Genomic DNA, 24,442 nt, shown 5'->3' with positions numbered 1-24,442 from the left:
ACATGGCTTGGGCAACTTAACCCCATGTTCTTCTCTCCCTTTTTATATATTAACTTTTTTTTTTTTTTTCTTTTAACTACTCAATTTTACTTTGTATAAATCCAAGCTGAATTTAAATGAATGACTTACAAGGTTACATGGCAGGTTTGTTGTTATGGCCATAGAGGATTAATGGCATGTTTGGTACAAGTTCTTTTTGTAGCAACGCTGTCCGACAGTATTAATGTGCATCTGCTGCTGGTGGGAATAGGATTTGTAGCACTTGCCGGCTCACAGGAGGTTAGAAGTCATGCTTGCTTATCTATGCCATGAGTAGCTTTCCCTCTTTTATGACTTTTTGATTAGGGATAACAGCTGAAAAATTGCCAAGCAAAAGCACAGCTCTTTGCAGGACAGAGCTTTAAAGCCTCATTTTCTGCAATAGATAGTGCCATCGCTTGTCAAAACGTGCCTGTTGCATCAGCGGTCATAAAAATGATGCACGTTTCCCAGTGTTGGATTAGTAAACCGATGACGAATAAAATAAATTCACAACTGCTCCAGACAGTCTCTCCTAGAAACAAGAATTGTGACTCTACCTCTAGATAAAAAGATAAACTTGCAGGGTTTTTTGATCACGTTTATTAAATTCCACCCACCCACCCCCTGCTTACATTTTTGGCAGGAAGATGTTAGCCAGGGTGAAAATGGCATTTTCTGATGCTTTTACTGGGATAGTTGTAACTGGTTTTGAATGAAGTAATTTAAAATAATTTCGGTAATAATAGCAGAATTTACTACTTACATTGGACTGTTGTATTTCTTTAATTAATCTACTCAACCTGTATTTATTGCAAAAGTAGATCACAGCTTCCCTGTTTGAGGCATTCATATAGGTATTGTTCAACGTGCCAGATATTAAGAAGAAAAATATTACGACCTCTCTGGAAATAGCGAAATAGGGAAACTTTAACCTGTTGCCACAGACCATTAATTTTTTGCTTCTGGTTTCTCTTAGGTTCCGAATATAAATTCCCTGTTGTAATTTATACGTAAGGAATCAATGTAGGAAAGATTGAGGCCCATAAAATTGGTGGACTTTTTACAACTCTTTCTATATTGATTTTTATGGAGAACGTACAATTAGGGCCAAATATCAAATGTCCAAGTACTGCGCTCATTTTTTCCTACCCTTTGCCAAATATGTTGTAAATCCGGAGGAAACATTTCTGACTGCACAGCTAAGCAAGGTTATGTTTCTTAATATTTGTCCTCTTTATAATTTCAGTAAGTATTTTCCAACTGGACGGATTGCATAGACTTGAAGGAAGGTTAAGTTTTAACTTGCAGTCTTAGTTCCTAGCTGTATTGGAAAGCAGCATTAGGATATAAAACAGCACTTGATTCCTCTAGGTGTTTGTGATCATCATCGTTGTCAGCCTTGCAAAAAGGGGAATAGTTACCTGGAAAGCTTTATATTCTTCGTTGTTACAGCGTGTTTCTTCCCCAAAAGGCGAGCAAGAAGAATGGAAAAGGATTCTATTACATTTCGTAGCCAGGATCCAAGCCTTACTTTTCAGTGAATTGCTTTCCACTTTCCTTCCCAGCTTGGGCTCTTAAACTGCATATTGCCAGCAGGGCATGAAGGGGATTTCAGTTTATTATTCATGGCACAGTGGCAACAGAGACCAGCTTCTTTTTCTCCATTCAGACATTCCAGGTCTGTAAGGTGAAGCACCGAGACCCTTAGGAGGAAGGAGATGCACATTTTGGTCAGTTGGACACTGCACATTGTTAGAAGAAAACACCCGTCTGCCTGACATCTGATCTTTTTTTTTTTCAGTTTCATCAATTAGTCAAACAAAAGATTGCACTGGTCTTTACAAGCTTGTATTGGCTTGCTTATGTCAAAATCACTGTGGCTAAAGCACTGTTACCTAATTTCCATAGTGCTAAAGAGACATAGGACCCAGTTTTACGGTCGTTCTCAAGCCAGCATGATTGCCAAGGAAAATAGCTGTGGCCTCTCTCCTTTTTCCCCCCTAGCACATAAATTTACTCTCTGATGAGAATCTTCCTGGGGAACTGAACAGGTTAAAGCTTTTCAGAATTAGTCTTAAATCAGATTAGTTTCTCATCCCTGTTTACCACATGTATATATGCGCTTATGGGAGGAAAGGGGTGGGGGAAGATTGGCTGCTGGTGTGGAGTCATCCCTATAAAGACAAATAGAAGACAGTAGAAGAAACGACCTGGAGAGTTAAATTTTTAGAGTCATGTCTTACAGGTGGCCTTCTTTCTAATATGGTATGGCCTAGAAAGCTGTCATCTGCAAAACGTGGCTTTCTCTCTGGATTTATTTACCTGCTACATACCATATGCTGCCTGTACGTCTGAGGTGGTCAAAAACCTCATGTAGCTGGTGCGCCAAGTTACAGGAATAATGAAATAAATCTAAAAAACTTTTTCATTTGCGTAATCATCTGCTGCAAGAGTTTGAAAAAAGATTTTCACAGAGATAATTAGAAGGTAATTAGAAAATTAGATGAAATGTTCAGGTTAACCTGATAGCTTTTTCTGGTAGCTACTTTCTCTGCATTAGGAAATGCAGTTTAAAAAAACATCTTTTGTATAGACGTGACGGAAGTGTTGATATGTTCTCCCATGAGAAACTAAGCAAGCTGGAGAAGTGGGGCGGTATGAAATTTCAAATAAGGTAAGGGAGTGACTAAGGGAACATGAGTGAGGGAGATGATGAAAGGCAGTCTCAGTCTGGACTTTCTCAGGATCGGTGGTGGAAGTGTTTTTATTTAATGACCTGTAGCAGGAAAAAGACTCACCTCCTGATGAAAGTTCTGATGATACGAAGTTCAGAGACATCTCTGAGTACAGAGGAGGATGAAGAGAGAAGTGGGAGACCCGGAGGACTAACTTGATAAACAGGGGAGTGTCTGAAATGCTTCCAAATGGAAGAGCAACACGCAGTGATGGGTGAATACCAGCTATTACTGCTCTAAGTGCACGGGTTCCTGAAGGAGGAGTCAGTGCCTGAATGCATTTGCTGATCACAGCATAATAACGTGGCCAGTGAATTATCTGCAACAATAACAATAAAAATGATAGAAGTAAAAAAGATGGATCAGATTTACCGGTTAAGGTGGCTTTAGGTAAGAGGCAGAGGGTGGGTGTTGAAGGAAAGGGTATTTCATTTGCCTAAATGAGTAAAATTGTCTTCAGAGGTGTTTTAAACATACAAATGCAAAGAAGGCAGCAGAAGGACTTAAGGTGGTACAAAACCTGTATTTTGAAATGCATTTGGGAGCCTGAAACTGCATGAAGAATATGTTGTGGCAGAGCACAGCTTGTTCAGACTTACAGGACTCCCTGTTTTGGAGAGTACCTGTGGGCAACACTCGGTGTCCTGCAGCTTTCCAGAGTGCCTCCCTGCTGCTAAGGCAACAGTTAGTTATAGACTTTGGCTTAATGTATTGTACCTTTTAGTGGAACTTTTCTTTCTTTCTTTCTGCATTCTCAGGATGTCAAGCAGTCTGTTAAAAACGAGTTTTTCAGGACATGTCTTCACCACAGAGCTTTTTATGCTTAGACATTGCCCTGCTGAAGAGCAGGCGTAAACAAAATTTGAGTGAAACTTTAGTTTCACAGCCTTGCTTCCAGAAAGCCAGTACAGCTTTCACTCTAGCCGGTACCTCTACCTGCATGATAGCTTAGGGAACGTGGAAAGATGTTCAGGCTCTGCAGAGGACCAGCACTACAGGTCATTGAAGGGGAACCCAAGAAAACGTCAATTTCCAGCTGCAGACCATGTCCCAGAAGCTCTGGAAAGCTGCTGAGCACCGTGCAGCTGCAGGGACTTGGATGTTGTGTAGCCATCATGTGCATGCATCCAAACAAGACCAAGGCAGGTGAATCTGGATTAGCTCAGTCGTGAGCTGTCAGGGCAGCACGTAGTGCAGCCATAAAACTATGCAGAGTTTGCAGTGTTATTTTGAGGCAATCCCTTCCGTTTTACCTCTGCTCAGACTTCTTTCCTAGAAAAGAACATGTAGAAGTCTGTTTTCTTTGTTGTAAAATTCAAATACAGTTTTCATCTTCAAGTACTTAAGCTATTTCTTGATAGATGGTTTGTATATTAATAGAGAAGTAGTGGCATCCAGGAACCCACAATCTCTGTGTGGTTTCCCAAAGTGTGCGCTGATATTTGAGGCTAATAAATTGACTTTGTTAACAAAGAATGGGCAGAAACAGAAGAAATGGAAGTGGAAATAACAGGCTCTCGATGCTTGGGTTTTCATGTGTCACTGAAGTAATTTATTAATTAAAGAACAACAACAAAGGGGACTAAAGGAATTGAGAAACTTGAGCGCAGACCTCAATAAGGTAGATGTCTTGTGTTTTATTTGGTACTTTACCCTTCTTTGGGTGGACAGATAATGCCTGACACGTTTGTGGCGTGGTTAAACTGGTAAACCCAATGGGTGGCGAAGGAATAAAAGTAAAACACTGCTCCCCAAAGTATAAACTAGGTTACGTGGCTCCGTTTATGGGCGTCTGGTGAGGAGCAGCTGTAGTGAGACGTGTGGCTGCAGCCTCGGCGTGTCACAGCATCACCTCCTCGATGTCCACCTCCGGTGCGCAGAGGATTGGAGCGCACAGAGCAGAGCAGTTTGTTGTTCCAGCCTTTTCACAGGCTTTTAAACGCAAACGTGTTTTGCTGCTAACAACCTATTTGTGTGGGGGAGCGGAAAAGGCAAGAAATGGAAGTGTCAACCCTGGGCAAGTTTTTCTTCAGTCACTGCAAGGTTTCCTTTTTTTTTTCTTCCCCTCCTCTCCTTCCATTAACACTTAAGCCTGACCTCTTTTACAAGCCATTAAGCAACTCGCTAGGAGATACCGAGCCAGTGGCTCTGCAAAAAAAAAAAAAAAAAAGCTTTTCCTAGCTTTTGCTTTTCCCTGCTTTTAGCAGCTGCAAAAAATCACATTTTTAGCCAGTGTTTTACTTTAACCCGTGTTTTACCTGGGCTTTGGGCTGCGTTCTCGTGACATAATCTAGCACTATTTAGCTCCTCGTACAAAGAAGCTGAGAGCAAATCAGTTAAATGATAAAAGCTTGAGTGTGCTCATGCTCTAAACCAGTATGATAGAAGTCTCTCGCTTCATGGGTAGGTTTTTCTATGTCTGTGATACAGAGGAACGTTTTAGCAATGGAAATTGCGGGTGAGAAGAGAACAGCAAGGAAATGAAGTTGAACTGAGGAGCCCTTCTACGAGATTTCTTCCTCCTTGCCTTCCCTCTCTTAGACTGACTGACTGGATTTGATTAGGAAAGCACAACAGGCTCTTTTAAATGAGACTGACAGAATAAAATGGCATTTAACTTTTAATTTTAAATCTGTATTTGTCGTATGGCGGTGTCTTTTTAGGGAAAACTCTCCCAGTGCTGAAGAATTGGTGAAGCACTGAGCCCACAGGCAGCCCCAGCCCCATGTCCCCTTTCCAGCTTCACTTGGGACTCGTCAGCCCTTGATACTCTGGGCGTGTCGAGCAGGATTTTTTCTCATTTATGTGCCGTACCCCAGGCAAGGGAACTGGAATTCGTTTACAGTTTTTGTGTAAAGTACAAGCCAGGACTAATTAGCCTTTCAAATAGTTTTGCTTTGTTTAGCTCTCGAACAGAACACAGTAGCAGCGGTTTGGTTACTGAAGTTATTTGATCTCTCGCTGAATGTAAATAAAGAGCTGCTGTGCTGAGTGACTTTACATAGTCAATATTGGAGCTTACTTTCACCTGTTGCCAAACATAAAGGCTCCCTTGTCTGTCAGGTTCCTTATATACGCACTGATAACGTGGTGTGCGCTGCTAACCTCGTCCTTAGAGCTAAAACAAATTCGGAAATTTGCCTTTATGGACATTTTGAAGGGTAGATTTTATTTCACAGCAGTCTGTTCTGTGTCAAATGACTGCATGCATGTGCTTGCAGGGCAGTAATAGCTGAATGCCCTGGTTACAGCAGAGTAGGAGGTATTCCTTGCCTTGAAGACAATATCGTCTAAAAGAAGGGGATTAGGAAGTTGATACAACATTGTAAGGACCCTGGTTTGCAAACCAGTACTCTGCGAGGTTTAGTGTCATTCGAAAATCACAGCAAAGGTTCCTCATTCTTCTGGGTCATGTAAAACAAGGCAGAGTTAGGTGGAAGTTGACTAAAAGCAAAAACGAGAAAGGAAGGTCAGGGAATGAGCAAGCGAAAAATAGCAAGGGCCTTGTGGGTCACTGGAGAGGGGCAAAGAGCAGGGCAGGGCTGCTCGGAACAAGCTGCTTTTTGGCAGGATGAAGGCTTTGAGAATAAAAAGGATGGGAAGTGAAGTGATGGTACCGGTGTCGGATAATCCTCGTTGCTTCTGCATCACCGGTCGGGCATGATGCTTATCTTTAGTCTGTGCGTCTTGAAGATGGTGTTAGGTGCATCCGAAGTTTGCAAAAAAACCAAAAACAAATGGAGAGTGATTTGAAGATCACGAGGCGGAAAATAAACGATTACCTCAACCTTTTCTATAAGCCAGGCTATTGCATTCAACTTCATGGAGCCTACAGTGAGCCAGCTTTTGCTCGTGGAGCTTTTCGGAGCACGCAGCCTCCTCGCTGTGTGCTTAGATTGAATCCCAGCAATGCGGAATAGTCGATTTAAAAGCTTCCTGCAAAGGTTCTTCCATGCTGGTGGTTGGTGTGGGCAGAATGTGTGCTCTATTGCCGTGTTTGCTTTCAGGAAAAAAAATACACTTCCTTCACTAATATTTGATTAATAATTTTCAAAAGTGTTTTCAGCTGGTGTTTATGCGTCCCAGGGTTAAAATGTACAGGTAGAGAAGAAATAATAGGATTTACTTACCAGTTTGATTTCAGGATGTTTATCGAGTGCCATCTAGTGTTTGCTTTCTGATTCAAAAAAAATGTTGCTGTGGTTTTACACTGACTTTTGTTGTGATTGCATAAAGAGCGTGGTTATAATTTTATTTTTATTTGAAACCTCTATGGAAGCCCTGGAGAGATATGTAGCAGGGATGCTATTTTCTTGAGGTTAAAAAATTAAAATCGAAGTCTGCAAAAAATGTTATTTCTGTAGTGTTTTATAAAGTCTCTTGACTACCACTTCTGAATTTTGTCTCTGTTTTTATTTACAGATCATGTATGGAACACTGGTTTCCATTATAGTTCTACGGTCTGTTTATATAGTATTATGGTAAGTATCATTATGTATCATTATTAACCCATTGTAAGATATAATTTAGCATTTGTGTCTTTTTTTGGTAGGCTTAACATGAGAAACGAGCAGTGACAAAATTTCTTGAACTAGGTATATGATGGTAGCTCACGTGCTCTGCTTGGTTAAAAGGAACTGCCGCACCTCTCTGAATTTTCTTGAAGCCAGTGGGTTATCATTAAACAAAGCTGCTATCTCTGCACTTGTGGCCAGTGTTCACTGCCAGGTTCTTTGCTAGCAGCTCCGGCTGTTAGCCTGGGACTTCAAGGGGGACAGAGGCCTTGTCTTCACAGAGCTGGATAAAATGTGAGACCTCTTGCAATTGTCCAAACTCTAATTGTGATTCTTGGAGACAGGTATGAGCTTAGCTCTGCAGAGCTGAGCCATTAGTTCACGTTTTCCTTTCCTCGTTCCATCTCAAGTATCTAAAATTCAAATGCAAAAGATAACAAACAAAAAGTTTAATGATAGTTTTCGCTACAGTTTTGAATAAGTAAAGTTAGGTATATGTAATAGAAATTGTACTAAAAGATACTTACACCAAACAAAAGGAATTGAATGTTGAAACACATTGAGAGGCATCAGAGCACAGAGTTGGTGTATAAAACTGAAGAAAAAGGAGTTGAATCAGTGCTGGGATAAATATATTCCTTTAGCTCTCAGGGGCTCAGTCAGTTCCTGTCTCTCCCCTGTGAACAGCTGGCTTTCTCATGGGTTTGGGTTTTGCCTTTGAAAATAGCTGATTTCTTTCTACTGTGTCTTCAGGCTAAATCTGCCTTTTGTTAACCTTTGAGTTTTACACGGAACTGTTCAGGAACACAAGGAAGAATGCAACAAAAGGTGTGAACTTAAAGTGGATTCATTGAATCACCTTTCAATCGCAATTTCAGTTAATTTAGTTTGACTTTCCCCAAGAAATCACCACAAACCAAGCATAAATGTTCACAGACTGCTATTGAGCAAGAAAAACTTAAAATTGATTGCATTTGCTTGCAGCTGTAGAAACCATAACCCGTTTAAAGAAACTTTCCAAACGCATAAACATGGAAATTTTAATCCTAACCTAGAGATCTTAAGGGGCATTGCCTTAATTTACTTCCAAGGGGAACAAACTTGAATCAAGTTTAAGTAGTTCTAATTTTATTCTTGTAGCTTTGGCCATTTAGATTGAATTTCTTTATTTCTGTGTAGACAAGCCCTTGGGCCTGCTCTCTTTCCAGCTCTGCAAATTCCACTTTTGTGCATTTTCATTATTTCTGCAACATTTCACAGTTTCCTGTTACTACCAACACAACCATCCTCCCGGGCTATCATCCCTTGTTTTCCTCCAGTAAAGTCTATGAAGTTCTACCTGCTTTTTTCCCCTCAATTTTAGGGGTTTGGGGGTGTATTTTGTTAATTAGCTAGATCGCTTCATTGAAACATCACTCTACATAAGCTATGCTGATGCAAATTGTGGTTAGAAGGTTGGGATGGGGAGAGATGTTCTGGCAGGGAAGCTGTGCTGACCTGGTGGTGCCCTTTCTCTTCTACAAGCCAGCCCTGAGTATACTTTTGGATTTACTTCCTCTGCATTGCTGAAATGCATTTCTGTCTTTCTGTTCGTAGCTCTAGCACTTGTCCAATTCTGTTTTAACTCATACATCAACTGCTGTTTCTGCTTTTCTGTCTTATTTCCTTAATATGCATTAACTTTCTATCACTCGTATTTCTTAGTACAGGCTTGGAAGTCACTCTGAGCTCAGCACAGAAATCTCGAAAGGCAGAACGTAATTCCTGTCAGGCTGCTGCCTCCTCTGGTCCTCGCCATTTGTCATTCCTGCCTCTCTTTCCCAGCTTTTCATCTCTTGGGTCTGCTTCCTTCCCAAGATTATGACTTGGCAAATGTTGCCCTTTGTTCACAAAGCGAGTTCCCTGTTAATGAATGGTGCCAGCCTTTCTCATATTCCCTCACAACCCCCCCCCCATTAATTCCCTGAACAATTCTAGCTGTAATTACCTAATTACCAGCGTGTATAACATACCATTTAGTGCTCTTTCATGTCCTGGGCTTCCTTGTGTCTCTAGAGCACTGGGTTGGGAATATTACAGTGTGCTCTCTGCCATGCACCACGCAGAGCTCCATGCGTTTATTAGACTAAACAAATGATCACGTTGCTGGTTTATATTGGCAGTACACGTGTTGTTAACATGTGTAACTTGTATCTGGTTAGTTCCATTTGGACATTTCAGTCGCCAGTGCTCACAGCTCTGAAATAAATCCTTGTACAGCACGGTGGAGGAAAAGCAGCTCAGGAATGCGTTTTAACCCAAATATCTACACTGTGCATTTTATAAAAATCACTCGAAGGGTATTTCATGGCAGCTTCTTGGGGTTGGAATAGGGCTTGCTTTTGGACTTGCTAGTGGGAAGGGAGCAAATGCCAGCAGCTTCGTGTAGGAAGTTGACAGTTCCACGGTCCAACCTGAAGGCAGGTAGTGAGGGTGAGTTTATTAATGATGCGCTTTCTTGTAGCTGAGTCTTCGGTATGGTTCTTAGATCCTGAATAGGACTAATTTTTCTTAAAATGGAATTATCATTTTTCTATTGCCGGGGGCAGTCAATGATAAAATACGATATGAAATTATTGTTTTCTGAAAGCATTCATTTGGTTCGTTGTTGATCGTGGTGGTCTTCATTCACAAAAGACTACGGCCATTCTGAAAGACCTTATTTGAATGAGTTCCCTCCTATAAAGACGTTCTGTATTGGAAATGAGCCTCTTCTCTTGGGAGAGTCCCGATTTGTAACATGGTTAATTTTTAACTGGAAGGTTGTTCGTAGGACTGACAAATATATTTTAGACAACTTCAGCTTTCCCACTTAGCAGAACAACTAGTAATGGAGAAGTAAAGCCTCCGAAAGACCAATCCTAGAGAGTGCTAATTCAGGAAAAGCAGAAGAGGTAAAATATAATAGTTAAAGAGATGAAATTAGAGTTTAATATTATTTTTTTCTTTTGGAAAAGCTATCTTCCTAAATTAATCAGTTTACTTGTATGTAATTGTATTTATGTATGTTACAAGCTGCCTTTAAAGCATCTTAAACTTAATATTATTTTTTTTTTCTTCTCTCTGTCTAGGGTATACCCGTGGCTTAGAGGTCTAGGCTATACATCTTTAACTGTATTTTTAATGGGATTTTTTCTCTGGAATGTGGACAACATTTTCTGTGATAAATTGAGGTGAGCACTTTCACTTCGTCTTAATGATCTTTTAGCATAAAGCTTTGTTTTTTCTGTGGTGTATGTTGAAGTCTCCATCTCATGGTATATATGATACGCTGCCTGCAAAACGTTCACAAGTGTTTTTATCCAGTTTGCTCGTGACTAGATTCAACGCTGAACAGTTCTTTTAAAGGTTTTCTTTCCCATGAATAGATTCCTTTTATTTTTTTATAATTGATATTTCTCTTTAACCTCAATTTAAATTGAGGGAAAGTAATGTCACTGAAGTAATTTTGAGGATCTGTGGCATACAAAAAGTCTGCTCTTCACACCTGATTTCATCTGAATGAGATTTTAATCCTGCTTTTTTTTTTTTTGGTTTCTGTTTCCTGGGAAAATATCAAAAGCAGCAGTTCTGCAAGTTAAAGAAATACCTGCTGCAATCTATCTGTCACCAGTAAACAGCAGCTGTTGGAGTGTCTGAGAAAGAACAGTAACTCTGAGCCAGTGCATTGTGCTTGGCTGTCATTATTAAGCCTGAAGTCTTAGCACTTAGAGGAGGCCAGGAAAGATTTCATTTCTGTTTAGTCTATTGCCAATTGTTGGCTTTTTTTTATTTAAAAAAAAAAAAAAGTCTTCCAGACAAGCCCACCATCTTGTAAGCCTATGTATTCTGTCCGTGCAAGAAAGAACACCAGTCCAACACGTTGTTCTCAAAATCTGCATTCCCTGGAGCTGAGCAGCTTCATAGCAGCACCTCTCTTTCACTTAGTGCTTGTGCTCCACCACATGCTGGTGGAGATGGAGAGGTTGATGCCAGCATCCAGAAAATCCCATCCTGACTCTCTCATGCACTGCTATACGCTTGAATCTGTGGTGCGCAGAGCTCCTAGTAGGTTGCTTTGTCACGCTGAGCTTGTAGCATGCTGTAAAGAAGTCCACTTCTGTCCTTTTTGGCTCTGTAGACCCTGCGCTATTTTAAATCAATTGAAACTTAACTCTAGCAGGGTTTCCATTAAATGTTTAAAAAATACAGGTGTACTGAATATAGTACATCATGCCACAACTCTAAAAATACCTGATACAGCTTGATACAGTTATTTGCCAACACAAATAGGTGGGTGTACAGTGGCTCTGCACATGCTGGCATCCAGGTGGATTTTTGCAGCTGCATCACATCGCTGGTGAGATCACAACCCCCAGCTCTCTGAGCTTGCTGAGCTGCTGCTGGAGCTCTGTGGGGCTTTGGAACTTGGTCCTAGGCCCAAAGGTTGCTGCAGCTGCTTAAGCGCTTTTTTCCAGCCTTGTTTTGCAAAGGGAAAAAATGTTAGCATATCTGCTGCTACACTTGTTTGGTTATGGTGCTGGGAAAAAAAAAAACAAAAAACAAAAACACATTCTTGTTTACTAGCTTTAATAATCAGATGTCTGCAGAGCCTTTGAGTTCTACAGGTGGTATTATAACTTGAACCTTTGGAAAAAAATATATTTTAGTTCCTTGTAATTTTTTATTTGTTGAAGATTTAACATGAGTCATCCACCCACCTGCTCTTTTGGGTTTTAATGTTGAAAATTGTGTTTTGATGCAGTTCTTGTTTTTCCTTGTTTCATTTAGACTGGAGCTGATTTAAAAATAAAAATAAAAATCAGGAGCTTCTGAATTTGAGCTTTGAGATTTCTTGCCATCTCTGAGGCTGTGCATCTTGCTCTGAGGCATCTTGCTCTGAGGCTGTGCCAGGGTGATGGTTTGGGTGTTCCTGACTGAATTGAAGCTGTGCTCACGTTCGTAGCTGAGTGGCTCTGGAAACCTAAGCAGTAGCTCAGGGATTAGCATTTAGTCAGTTACTAGACACTGTAACATCATGCAGTAAATAAGTATTACGGAAGCTGCAGGTCTTTCTTCCTTCACGCCTGCAACCGTTACTATTTTCCCTTTTTGTTTTGACTGAATGTGAAATAGAAGTCAAAAAAGAAGCCAGGCAGGTGTAAATGTTGCTTCACCAGCAACCAAACAGGCGTTACCTGCAGAAACCTCCTGAGCAGGAGAAAGAAAGGGCAACTTAGTTCTTTCCCTTTCTTTCTCTGTCTCCATTTAGCCTCTTCCCTAGTGGCTAATGCCTCGTAACTGTTCAAAATATAGAGCAGTTTGGCAGAGTATTTCAGACCCTCCACCTTCATTGCTTCCTCACTAAACACCCGTTTTGTCCCTGTTTTATAATAAGCCACAGATGGCCAAGCTGAGCCCCCGTGGAACTGGAGAAAAGGTGGAGTGGTTGCCAAAGGTGAAGCAGTGATGTCAGATTGTTCTCTCCGACCGTATCCTCAGCGTTTCTTCCTATGGACAGTAGTTGACAGGGTTTTGGCGAGAAGAATGATAGCACTCATTTGAGAGTGTGGGATGCCATAAATATGTTCTCTAACGTTTTACTCCAGAGGTAACTGATCACTCAGACCCGAGATTGCTTAGTTTTGAAAAACAATTGCGTGGTATTTCTCTCTTACAGGGCACTACGAGAGAAGATGCCTCCTGTTGTGGGAGCCGTGACACAGTTTCATGCGTGGTGGCATATTCTCACAGGCCTGGGCTCTTACCTTCATATCCTGCTAAGGTAGGAAATGTTTTCTAAACCGGATTATCATAAAGCAGTCTTAGGAGGTTTCCAAGGTTCAGATTTACTTCAACAAGTTGTATCGATGAGAAGAACAGGAAAATGACTTCTTACTAAACTGGAGGAGGTGTGAGTTTTCCTTTCCCTTTTGTTACTGATCTGTAAACTCTACAGAAGTAATGTATGTTCTTCAAAATATAGTCATCAGTCTTTAAATAGCCATACTTCTTCAGGAAAATGCAATTCACAGGTGGGAACTCTAGCAGCGCAACTGCAAAATTATTTGACAGTATATTTCAAAAATAAAAGCTATTAATATCTTTGTTCTTCTGCAGCAATCCTCAAGTGCTTAAATACGGTTTAATTTTAGAAGCGTAACTCATCTTTCTGATAAGCGCTGTCACTCCCGAAAACAAGCAGGCATCATGCTGTAGTGCAGAAGGGGTGACAGCTGGAGTGGTTGGAGCAGAGCTGTTCCCAGAAGTGCAGGATGTTAGCTTTAGAAGAAATCTTAAAATGTTTAAGAGCCTACATTAGCAAGTGTGCAGCGAGCAGATTTGTCTGTTTTTTTGCTCTATACCACCATCTACCGGAAGCAAGAATGAGAGCAGAATGTAAGCTGGAGTCTGAAGAATGTAGGTAGTATGTTCAATATCTAAATAATCTTTTACCACTTACCTGTTAGAGACTCTCTTACAGTTATGTTCTACATAGTTGAGAAAACGTGATCACATACCAGTTTGAACACCATAGGCAAAGTTTTTCTAGCATGCTTGCACAGAGAAAACAACTTTTCTTTTTCCTTGGGGAATGCACAGATGCCTGATGTCTGTCCTAACCCAAGGAACCGCATGCTTTCTCTGCAGTAGTTTCCCTGGTGTTTTCTCAGCCACACTGTGGCATCGCTTATGCTATCTGGGGAAACGTCCACGTAAAAAGTGAGGTCATGCTCAGGTCTGCTGAGAAAAGAGGATGGGCCAGAACAAAAATGAGATACAGAACCCAGCTCTGCTTTTTTATTATTTCTGTTGACATCTGCGTTTTGTGGTACACTGATGAAATTACGTCCTTCCAAACTGACAGGCTCTAACCCCTACTCAGTCTTTTCTTTAGCAGAGAGAATTTACTTCTCTGGTTTCTCTCTGCCTACACACATAGCTGGTAGTGTAGATCAGTTTCTAATAGGAATCTAGCACAGTGGGATTCACTGTAGGCTAATACTCCCTATTTTGCATAAACTTAGACAGAATGGGTAGTTCTGCAATCCCAGAAGCAATTATTTTCTAGCTGGAAAATAAATCTGGGATTGGGACACAATTATTACTTTGTATGCTATTTTATACATCAAATTTCAAGCACGCTCTCCTTCTTTTCCTCAGTTTATACACAAGGACACTTTTCCTGAAACACAGGCCAAAGGTGAAGGTAAGCAACCAGTGTTTTGTTTCCATTCATGAGCTGCAGCATTCAGGTGTCTCGGGCCTGAACACACACAGAGGCTTGCTTTTTGTGCCTCCTTAGGGTATTGTCTTCAATATCTAGCTGCATTCCAAGAAAAGCAGCTAAAGTATCGTTAACAGAGTTGGCTTTCTGTTCTAGGAGAGGTGGTATTCCAAGAAATCTTCCCTCTTTTCATGTTTTAACAGTTTGTGTTCGGGATATGGCCTGTTCTTCTCGTGGAGCCACCCAAGAAGCTCTGACTGAGACCCAGGCAGTCCCACGCGACCCCCTGGCCTGGCTGAATAAAGCGATTCAACAATTGCCGTGGCTGGATTGTCAGAATCATGGATCTGTTCGAGTATTGTTGCTATCAAAGGACTTCTCGGTGTTACTGGGCCCGCCAGCCAGAGCAGAGCGAAGAGTTCGCACGCTAGGGAAATAATGTTTAGTAGTACAGCTTTATTCTAAGTTGTTAAAACAAAGTTTAAGACACAATATTTTTCTGTATATATTGTATAGCTGGTGATACTGAGCTAATATTTCGTGCTGGTCACAGAAAACTAACCATTTTTGAAGTGGGTTGCGTAAGTTTTTCATTCAGTTGTTCTTTCTGTGGTTTAAACTAATATTAGTAACTGAATGATAAAAAAAAAAACAAAACAGGTCATTGATGGCCAAGCTAAGTATCTGTGTGGCCTATAGTGAGCTGAATGCTTAACCTGAACTACTTTAACCTTGCACTTTTATACAATTAATGAAGTATGTAATGGTTGATTTATGGCTTTATTCTAGCCTTGCTTCTCCACAGCCTCCTTTGCTGTTTAAGTTTTAAGCAGAAAAGGTTGGGATACATGTGCCATTTAGGTAATTTTCTACCAAGTTTCCATTTTCTCTTTAGTCCAGCTGAGGTACATCCTGGAGGATGTTCCAGGGTGTGACCAGGAGAAGACGTTTACGATGGTGAAGCATTATAAGGGTTCTTGTTTGTGTATGGAAACAGAAATCCTGTTTTGTTTGATCAGTGATCCATCAGGAGAGTGCAGGATGACTGTATAACCACAAGAAACACTTCTAAAACGTTTTATTATTTACATGCTTTCCTTTTCTGTCCCTGCTTCTCATTCCCTGTATTCCATTCTTGATACAGGTTGACAAGCACCACATATGTGTGCTCGATCAGCTTTGAATTCATGCCTTTCCTATTTAAAGAGTCTTAAATATTGGTCTGACTTTGAGAATTGTCTTCTTATTCAGGAATAATGAAGAAAGAGGAGTAAAGAACAAGATTTACATAGAGGAAACCCCAAAATACAATTGGCAGTATTTTGACTGCTTGCTCTTAATCTTTCCATTACGCAGTTTCCCTGTGGAAAGTTGAATGCTTTTTTAAAACCAACCTTTGGCTCTTAATCGGGTACAAACCCTCTGATTTCTGCAACCTACTCAGCTGATCAAAGTTAGTCAGTAAGCATAAAGAAAACATTGAACTAACAGTTTTTCAAAATATACCTCATATTGGAGGCTCTTGTTTTGTCTCCCCAGATCTTGGGGCGACTACTGGAGTTTGTCTCTAGGCCTCCTGGCTGCCATGCTATGCAATTTCTGATGCTCTGAGGGATTTGTCCTTCCTTGCCTTGAAGGAAAAAGGGAAATGCTCAGACTGATTGGAACTCCCGTTCTGCATTGATTTAAAACCTGCACGCAGCAGCAAGGCATAGTTATGTAGCTATAAAGCTGTCTCCAGGATCACAAAATTCCGGCTACTGTAAGCTTCCTTGTGCTGACTAGTGGAAGAAGTCAGACTGAAATCGGTGTTGTACAATCAGCGATAACTAAAACGGTCTTTTCCCTTTAATATTTTTTTTCCTGCTTGTGACTTAGCTGTATCCTCAGTGTCCATCAGTAGCACCCTTACTGGTGCAAGTCTCCAAACAAAATCATTGCTTTTGGATCTGGTGACTGGCCCTGAGCTCTTGGGATCATGCAGACCCAAACTCAGGGCTGGAAAAAGATGCTTAACCTTGAATGACTTCAGCAAGGTTTAAGCACGAGCTGAAAGCAGTGTATTGCAACCTGTAATCAGCAAACCACTATAAAGATACCTGAACAAAATTTTTAAACAAATCTGTTGTCAGTAGGCTCCAGTTCTGGGAAATTTGAGGGGTCTTCAAACTGAAAGAGGTTGGAACAACTAGCACAGAGCGAGGAAAATGCAGGTTTGGCCTAGATGTCTGTAATTACCCAGAAGGCATGTTTTTTTGTAGAGACATTTGAGAACCGTTTTTAAAATGTAGCTTAAAAATAAGTGCCTGCCTATTCATCTCCAGGCTCTTTCAAGTGTGTTTCTGCACCCTGTATCTTGTTTTCTTGTTTAGTATGTTTACATGCTCCCATAAATTAGGGGAAAGAGTCCTGTAAAAGGAGCAGCACAGCAACTAGATGCATCAGCAATCACAAGTGACATCTGCTAGACATGGTAATATTTTTAAGACAACGAACAAAACCTGTATTTTATTGCCCTTAGTTTTGTTTCTGGAGGATCTGAGGGCTCTGCTTTTTACTTCTTCATAACTGCAGAAGTCACAGTATTCTAAAAAGCCACTTTCTTACTGATAAAGCATCTCTATAATGATATATTTTAAGGAAATTGTAGATTCTCCTACACACTCGGAACAAGGAAGTACACGGTGTTTTCTTCAGGTCCTGTTGAATTGTTAGGATTTAAAAAAAAGAATAAATGGAAAAGCTCTTCTTAATTTTATGCTGCTGTTAGCTTTTCATTTGGATATTCTTCGTCTCTGATGGTTTTTATCTTAAAAGCTTGTGCAAATAGTGTTGTTCTTTCATTCCAAATGACCGACGGACACCCTCCCAGTAGCCTTTCTTTCAGGTTATGTTAGACCCTGAAGAATGTAATTTTATATGCATATCCTTCTAAGCATAAGTAATCTAAAATTATGGGTGCTTCGGGTTGACTGCCTTATTGTAAGTGATATTGAAAACGGCAAGCCAATTCTAGCTTCATGTCACTGAAATTCAGAATAACTTTTCTAGTGCCTGGAAAGACATAAGTCTTCACGACTGTCACTTGTTAGATGTCTGTTAGACTGCTTTTTATTTCCATCACTTGAATTATGTGCTGAGCTTTTTTTTTCCCTACAGTCTTAAGAGCAGCATATCCCAAACTTTTCTTGCACTACAACTTAAAAGATGGGTCATCTTTGATCCTATTTTTTTGAGTAGGATTCAGACAGCAGCTACTTTAAAGGGGATTACAGAAATAGCAGGTGGCTTGTAAAATGAATCCTACAGGCTGTGTTGGGCAGACTTAATGACAGTGATAAACTCTTCAATTCTTCAACATCTATGAAGAACCACGAAATAATCATCTTGAGACCATCGGCTTGGCACAGATCAGCAGCTGAGAACTTCTTCCTTGCAAGTAGTAGAAAAATGTCAAAACAGCTCTCCCAATACAGATCAACTCCATACTTGACGCCAGGAATCAAGGTTCTCTGGATACAGCCCCAGACCTACGTTTTCAGCTATAAAGAGGAGACATGAGAAGGAGAAATCTGCCACCAGGAGGATTCTTGTCTGTGTTTTGGAGGCGGCGTTTGAAGCTGGCTCGCAGTATTAGTCATCTCCGGACCTCATTCTGTTGCTTTTCCTTTAAGCACAAGGAAGTTGTGCTACCAGCAAGTGTTTAGAAGACTGCCCCGTAGTCAGCATTGGATTATGCAGTCTGTCACTTGCCAATCTACCTCTGTCTTGTATTTGTTCAATGCCTGTGCCCTTAATTATGCCTGCCTGAAAATGCAGATGCTGGAGCAGCATGCAGCCCCTGAGGTTTGCAGCAGTATTGTGTGGATCTGTGGCTGACTGCTCACGCTGCGCAAATGTCCTGACTCGTTTGGTGGCTGTCAGGCTCCTAGGTATTGCTCTGTCTGCTCTTCCTCTGCACCCAGGAGTCTGGTTTAGAAGGGGATGTGAGTAGGAGGACTTCAGTGCAGACAGGTGGAGTGAAACCTTTTTGGCACTATATTGTTACAGTTAAAGCTCAAGTGATGCTTACAACTTGTTTGGCGTGACTTTGGAAAAGATGTGTTAGGAAATACTGTTCTATAGTTAGTTCTAATTATCTTCTAATCTAATATTGGGCTGTGTTCATCCTCAGCCCTGCCTTGTTTGGCTGAAGGGAAACTGTGTGCCTCGAAATGCGTTTGATTCTTTGGCCATAGTTTGCTCCCAGCACCTGGTTTCTAGCAGCTGAAGGAGTTTTTCAGCAAACTCATCTATGTGAAACTCATAACAAGAGTGTCCTTCCAGTATCACTTGTGTTTCTCACAGCCACCACCACATCTTTTAGCTTGCATTCAATAATTCCAGTAAGACAACTTTTAAACCTATTTCTCCCCATGGATTTTCTTTTTTTGTATTTTTGTAACTGAGTGTGATACTTGGGAGTGGAAGGTGAGCTGCAATGAAGCAGCACTGCTGTTTTCTTCAGGACACCTCAAAATCCAGGAACACACTATCATTTTGGTGAACTGTGTGCCCCATAACTTTAATTGACATATCCAGGTAAAACAGTTGCTTTTCTTTAAAGAAATCTGATCTTCCCATCTGCACTTCTAAAGTAGGCGGTGGGAGGCTTTAAATGCAAAGCACTGATTAACTGTGAGGCTTTCTTAGGAAAAGGGATAAATGATGGAGTCTTTATTACCCAGGGGAAGTGAAAGCCAGAAGGAGATTAAGAAATTGTATATGGAAAGAGAATAAGAAAAGATTAAGCACAGAATCCCATAGTATTACGTCAACCACCCTCTTGATATCTGCACTTTAGATACTTGTGTAACAAGCTTGAATGTTTTGCTATTTTTACGTTTAACTCTTCATGCTGCCTGCGGTCTTTACTGTAGAGGTGATGGAATGATGTTACATTCAGTTCCTTGTAGATTTTCAGCTGTTTTATGAGGCTGGAACGTGACATGAGTTGTCTCACACATGAACGAAAATGCTTTTTACGCATCTGGAACGCCCTCTGCCAGTTTTGGGATCCTGTAAGGTAACTGCAGAGATCATACTGGGTAACCATTGAGATTGGGTTGGGGTTTGTTGGTTTGTCTCGCCCAGCCACTGTCTGCTGCTGCCAAGTGCCTGAACTCTCTGTTCTAAGTCTTTTCTGAGAGCTGAGGCCATGTTTTTCCCCAGGGTCTGCAGACAAGGTCCTTGGTAGGTTTGTGTTTTGTTAAATATTGTTCTAATGCAGGAGTCGGAGTGCTCCTCCTTTTAGTTGCTTTGCAGAAACGTAGCTCTCCTCTTCCTGGCTGCAACCACGTGCCTCCCAGCTCCATGTCCCTGATGCTGTTGGGTCATTCCCGAGTCTGGAAGCTGCCTGCTGGATTTAGCCCCACATTTTAAATCAGTGACAGGCAACGTGAAGGCACAGCAGTCAAGCGAGCGCTTTATGCAGAGCCCCGTTTACTTACTGGAGCTCCCTGCCTGATGCTCCAGAGAGTTCATATCTACATTATGGGGGGCAGGATTGGTGCCTGAATCTCATGCTTTACTTCAGAACTCTCTATTTATACGTGTTGAAGGCATCTAGCTTAGGTTAAGCACCTAACAGCAGATTTAAGACAAATCAAGATGAGAATCCAGCTGCTGCACGACCCTAAACCAGTGCCTGCAAAATGTTTTGCGCACATTTCGCACAGGTTGAGTCCACACATCTGCCTGATGCTCAGAGCAGGTTGTTGAGATTTCCCGAATGAATCTTCAATAAAGGGTCTTCCCATTGTTTGTCCTTCCTCACCAGGACACGGGAAGATGTGTAAGCACAATCCGAGGTTCATCCTTCTTTCCCCAAAGCCCTGGAACAACATAGATCTATTTCTTAAAACCAATATTGTATAGAGATGGGCTTTCCAGCGTGCTCATAGAAATCATTTTGGTAGCATGAGTTGCTAAAATAACACCTTGGTCAGTCCCTGCAGAAGAATAAATATCACTCCCTGGATTTTGGAAGAGAATTTCAAGCAGCATAAGCAGTAGTTACTCCTCAGACTGATCAGGAACTGTTTTTTTTTTTTTTTTCTCTTGATCTTCCAAACTGACGTTGACTCTTTGATGTTAACTATCGAACTCAGCTTCGTGCACTGATGATGCCTTGTTTACTGTCGTAGCACATAACATCTGCCTGCCTGTAAGGGACAGGAAATAGCCGGCGCATTATGTGACCAAACTTTTTAACGTTGACACTATTTAGCTGTAATATTTTGTCCTGAAATTCAGCATATTGTTGCGGAGATGGATAAATACACTGTGACAGATGAAGAGCAGTTGACTTGTAAAACACAGCTGCATCGAGCAACGTTTATTGACAATTTTGATAATACTCGACTGCTTCTTTGTACCAGAGCAACTGGTAACTAACATTAGGCTTCTCTGTATCAGCCTGTCTTGTTTTGCAAACACGGTAGCTTTGTATATTTAATGTATTTCAGTTGTTACTCATGCTGCAGTCAAGCACTAATTTGTGTCTTTATAGTTCAAATTATTAAAGAAATTTGTTTTAAATATAACTTTCCCTGGGTGTTTCTTTGCTTTTGTGTTGCACGGGGCTGGCTGGTCCGTCTGGATGCTGATGGGTGGCTGGGTGCCTCGGGTTAGATTGGAAGCCCCCTCCAAGCATCCTCTCTTGTTATACATCCAGTGAAGGCATTGACATTTTTCACAAAGCCCCAGTTATGTTAGCTCATCTCTGTGGTCATGTCATTAAAATTGCCAGCTCGTTTTTGGCAGTTCTGCTCCCGTGGAGCGCACACAAAAACGATTGCAAAGCGCTGCTACAGAGCACGCAGACACCTCTCGGTTTGCCTTTTCCTCCATGCAGTGAGAGCTTGGTTTTGTTCTAATCCTGCCCGTGCTGTGTTTCTCTAATACAGGAATATGCAGGATCCTTTCCAGAGATGCACTCAGAGGATCTCCTTCCCTGGGGAGAACGAGGAGGAAGGGGAAAGCCACCTGTCTGCAGCCACTGCAGTAAGAGCCCCGTGGTAGCTCGGTGAGCTGGGCTTCCTGCCTGTAGCCAGCTACCAAGCACAGAAACATCTTAAAAACATCTTAAAACTAAGAGAGCTTTGAACTCCAGTGCAAGGCTCTCATGTTTCCCCAGTCCACTGCCTTTTGCTGGGGCCCTTCAAGCACAGGACCTTGCTCAGAGGTGGGGTGCTGCCTGCAGGCAGTACAGGATCTTCTCTCCCTCAAAGCCCATCCCCAGCACGCCCATTAAAAGGGGAATTCAGATGCCTGACACGGGTGGGAGAGCAGGAGGTGGGAGGCATGTGAATGTGTTGTGAGCTTGGAGCTCACAGCTTGACTGATTCAGAGCAGGGGATAGCAGGGCCCTCTTCAACCTCATCCTTTTCCTCTTTCAGTGGCAGAGGAGGAGAATTGCTGCACGGCAGAACCTCTCTAAGCAGAAACCATGGACCAGTAGGCGCTTACCAGCAAGACATACCACACCCCAGCAGCCAGAATCAGGTACTGATTTGGGATATTTCCCCCACTTCTGGCCCGTCCTACTCAGAGGCCCCATTTCTTCCTGCTCACATCTCTGCAGCCGTGTCTCTTTTAGGAAAAACCATGAATTAAATACCTGGGGGCCAAGCCACAGAGCAGGAAACCTCATAGCAGTGTGGGGTAAATGCCCAGGGGAACCTCACTTCCCATGATACTGCTCCCTGCAGTTCAGAGCGTAGAGAGCCTGGGGGATCGGAACTGCATGCCCCAAGTCCCCAGGTGTGAATTTTACTTTTTATTTTTTTGTTCCAGCTTTTGGAGCTTCAGTATTTCTCCTGCAACCCATACAATTAGCAGATCTGACATGGAGTGACCAGGAACCGCGTTGGATGGGTCACCTCGGTTTTGCTTCCTTGGTGCACGTCCAAAATAAAGCCAAACTTTGCCTGAGTGCTAGTCTGGGTGAAGCACAGTTTTGCACTAGCCCACAATTGGTTAATACTTCAAAATTTCCCTGGGGGAAAAAAAAAAAGAACATCGTGGTTCTATCGAAGACCTCCTCCCAGCCAGAAAATTCAATTTCAAGCTTGACAGTTCCTTTACAGAACTGCAAATTTACTTGCAGCTCTCTTAATGTCCAATCCCCTCTTTTTTTCCCCTTGTTTTTCTTTACTCAGCCTGTTAAAATGATAAAACTGAAGCTATTTATTTGCAATACTTTAATCCCTGTGTTCCTAACCAGGGGCCCACGATGGAGATGGTCACTGCCACCTTGGCAGGGGACCTTTGGTGCTCTGTCAGTGGCGATGTTGAGGCTGATAGGACTTCGGTCGCCCGAAGTGGTGGGTCCAAAGCCAGCCTGAGCTCCAGCAAGGCTCCTCTGATGGGTCCCCAGCAGGACAGGACAGACAGACAACGCTGCAGCTGTCCTGGCATGGAAAAGAGGATCAACAGAAGCAGGACAAAGACGGGTCTGCGGATGTGTGGATCCACCCTCAGCCACCTGAGAGCACGAGAGGGTACGACGTGGTGAGAACTGGAGCTCCAGGAGGTTCTTTGCACCCAGAGCACGAACAGGGCTGGGAAGACGTCGTTCACCTTGTGCACATGACGGGACCCCACGTATGTCAACAGGGACCTGGTATATGGAGCACCACGTGTGATGGATAAAACGTCCCAACCTACAAGCAGAAACCTCGTGGATTTACCGTAAACCCATTTTGCAAGCGGTCCTGTTAAGCCAGCACCCTGGTTCCTAAATCCCTTACCAGGAATTTGGGTTCCCTGTGCTGGGTTTCTCACCTGGCTCCCACGCAACACCCGCTGTAATCCAAGTAAACCAGTGAAAAACATCCAGCTTGATTAACCTGCTTCACTCTGAGACAGGCTCCCGAATTTGCATGCGGGAGGCACACGCCGGCTTAATGGAATTAGCTGTAATTAACGCCACCAGAGCTCGGCGCGTGCAGCTCCGGGGGACTGCGCGCCCACAGCACAGCACCCGGTGACACTTGAGCCATCGAGGGCTCTGATTCAGTGGTTCCTCATCACCGAGCTCAGGTGGGTGAATGTTAATGAGCAACAGCTCGCATAAGCCTGCAGAAATTGAATTAATTGAGTTAGCCTGCTGATGTAAACTGATGTCAAACCCCTAATATTTATAGGCTGGCTGCAGAGCATCATTGCTGCAGTGATTTATGTGGATGCCTAACTTTAGCAGTGCTTTTTCCTCGTAGCTGCTGTGTTGACTCACTGCCGGGCAGCGGAACGGAGGAAATTGGTTAAAATATTGCAGCATTGTGTAAACCTGGGGACAAGTCCAACCTCTCAGGTAAGAGAAGCAGCGAACACCGCAGCCAAATCCACTCTGCACCTGGGCAGACCTGTCCCAGCACCCGTGAGTCATTGCTTAACAGGATTTTGTTAGTCTAAAGTCTTCATGTTTTTTTGTTGTTGTTGCTGTTTTATTTTTTTTTCTATTTGTTCAAGGCTTTTCTTTAATCTTCTTGTTTTTAACGTCCTGCCTGGGCTGGAACGAAAACAAGATTAAGTGCTAGTTAGAAGATTTAAACCAGCAATGAACCTGCGAGCCCCGACATCAAAGCAGAGCTGTCACAGGAGGGATATTTTTATACAGCTTATTTGAAAAGCAAGCAAACTCCAGCTGGGTTTTCTTGCTGCTGGCATTAATTGAAGTGGGAGGGCTGATTAATGGCTTGCTGCTGAACATCTCTCTGCCACGTTCCCCCGAATTTGACTGTTTGCTCTCAATTTGCTTTGCAGCTGCTGTACAGCTCAGTGGGTTTGTCCATACGCTCACATCCCGTGATGTTCGTGGTCAGGATGGAGTAGAAGCCCCTTTCGTGGACCATGGACCAAGACCACCCATCCTCTTCAGCTAC

At 42.2% G+C, this 24,442-nt stretch overlaps 1 protein-coding gene across 1 annotated transcript in view; it reads left to right on the top strand.

The window, feature by feature from the left end:
* Nucleotides 1-21,100, top strand: part of ACER3 (alkaline ceramidase 3) — a 55,440-nt gene extending 34,340 nt beyond the window's left edge. Inside the window, exons 7-11 of the mRNA XM_035560471.2 lie at nt 7,179-7,237; nt 10,381-10,482; nt 12,969-13,073; nt 14,453-14,498; nt 14,720-21,100. Coding sequence (XP_035416364.1) covers nt 7,179-7,237; nt 10,381-10,482; nt 12,969-13,073; nt 14,453-14,498; nt 14,720-14,773 — 366 coding nt within the window. The 3' untranslated portion in view covers nt 14,774-21,100. The remainder of the gene's footprint in view (nt 1-7,178; nt 7,238-10,380; nt 10,483-12,968; nt 13,074-14,452; nt 14,499-14,719) is intronic.
* The last annotated feature ends 3,342 nt before the right edge of the window (nt 21,101-24,442 follow it).

Source organism: Cygnus atratus, chromosome 1, assembly GCF_013377495.2.
Source record: "Cygnus atratus isolate AKBS03 ecotype Queensland, Australia chromosome 1, CAtr_DNAZoo_HiC_assembly, whole genome shotgun sequence".
Classification (NCBI taxonomy): domain Eukaryota; kingdom Metazoa; phylum Chordata; class Aves; order Anseriformes; family Anatidae; genus Cygnus; species Cygnus atratus.
The sequence above is the reverse complement of the archived record's forward strand: the minus strand, read 5'-3'. Positions and strand labels throughout refer to the sequence as shown.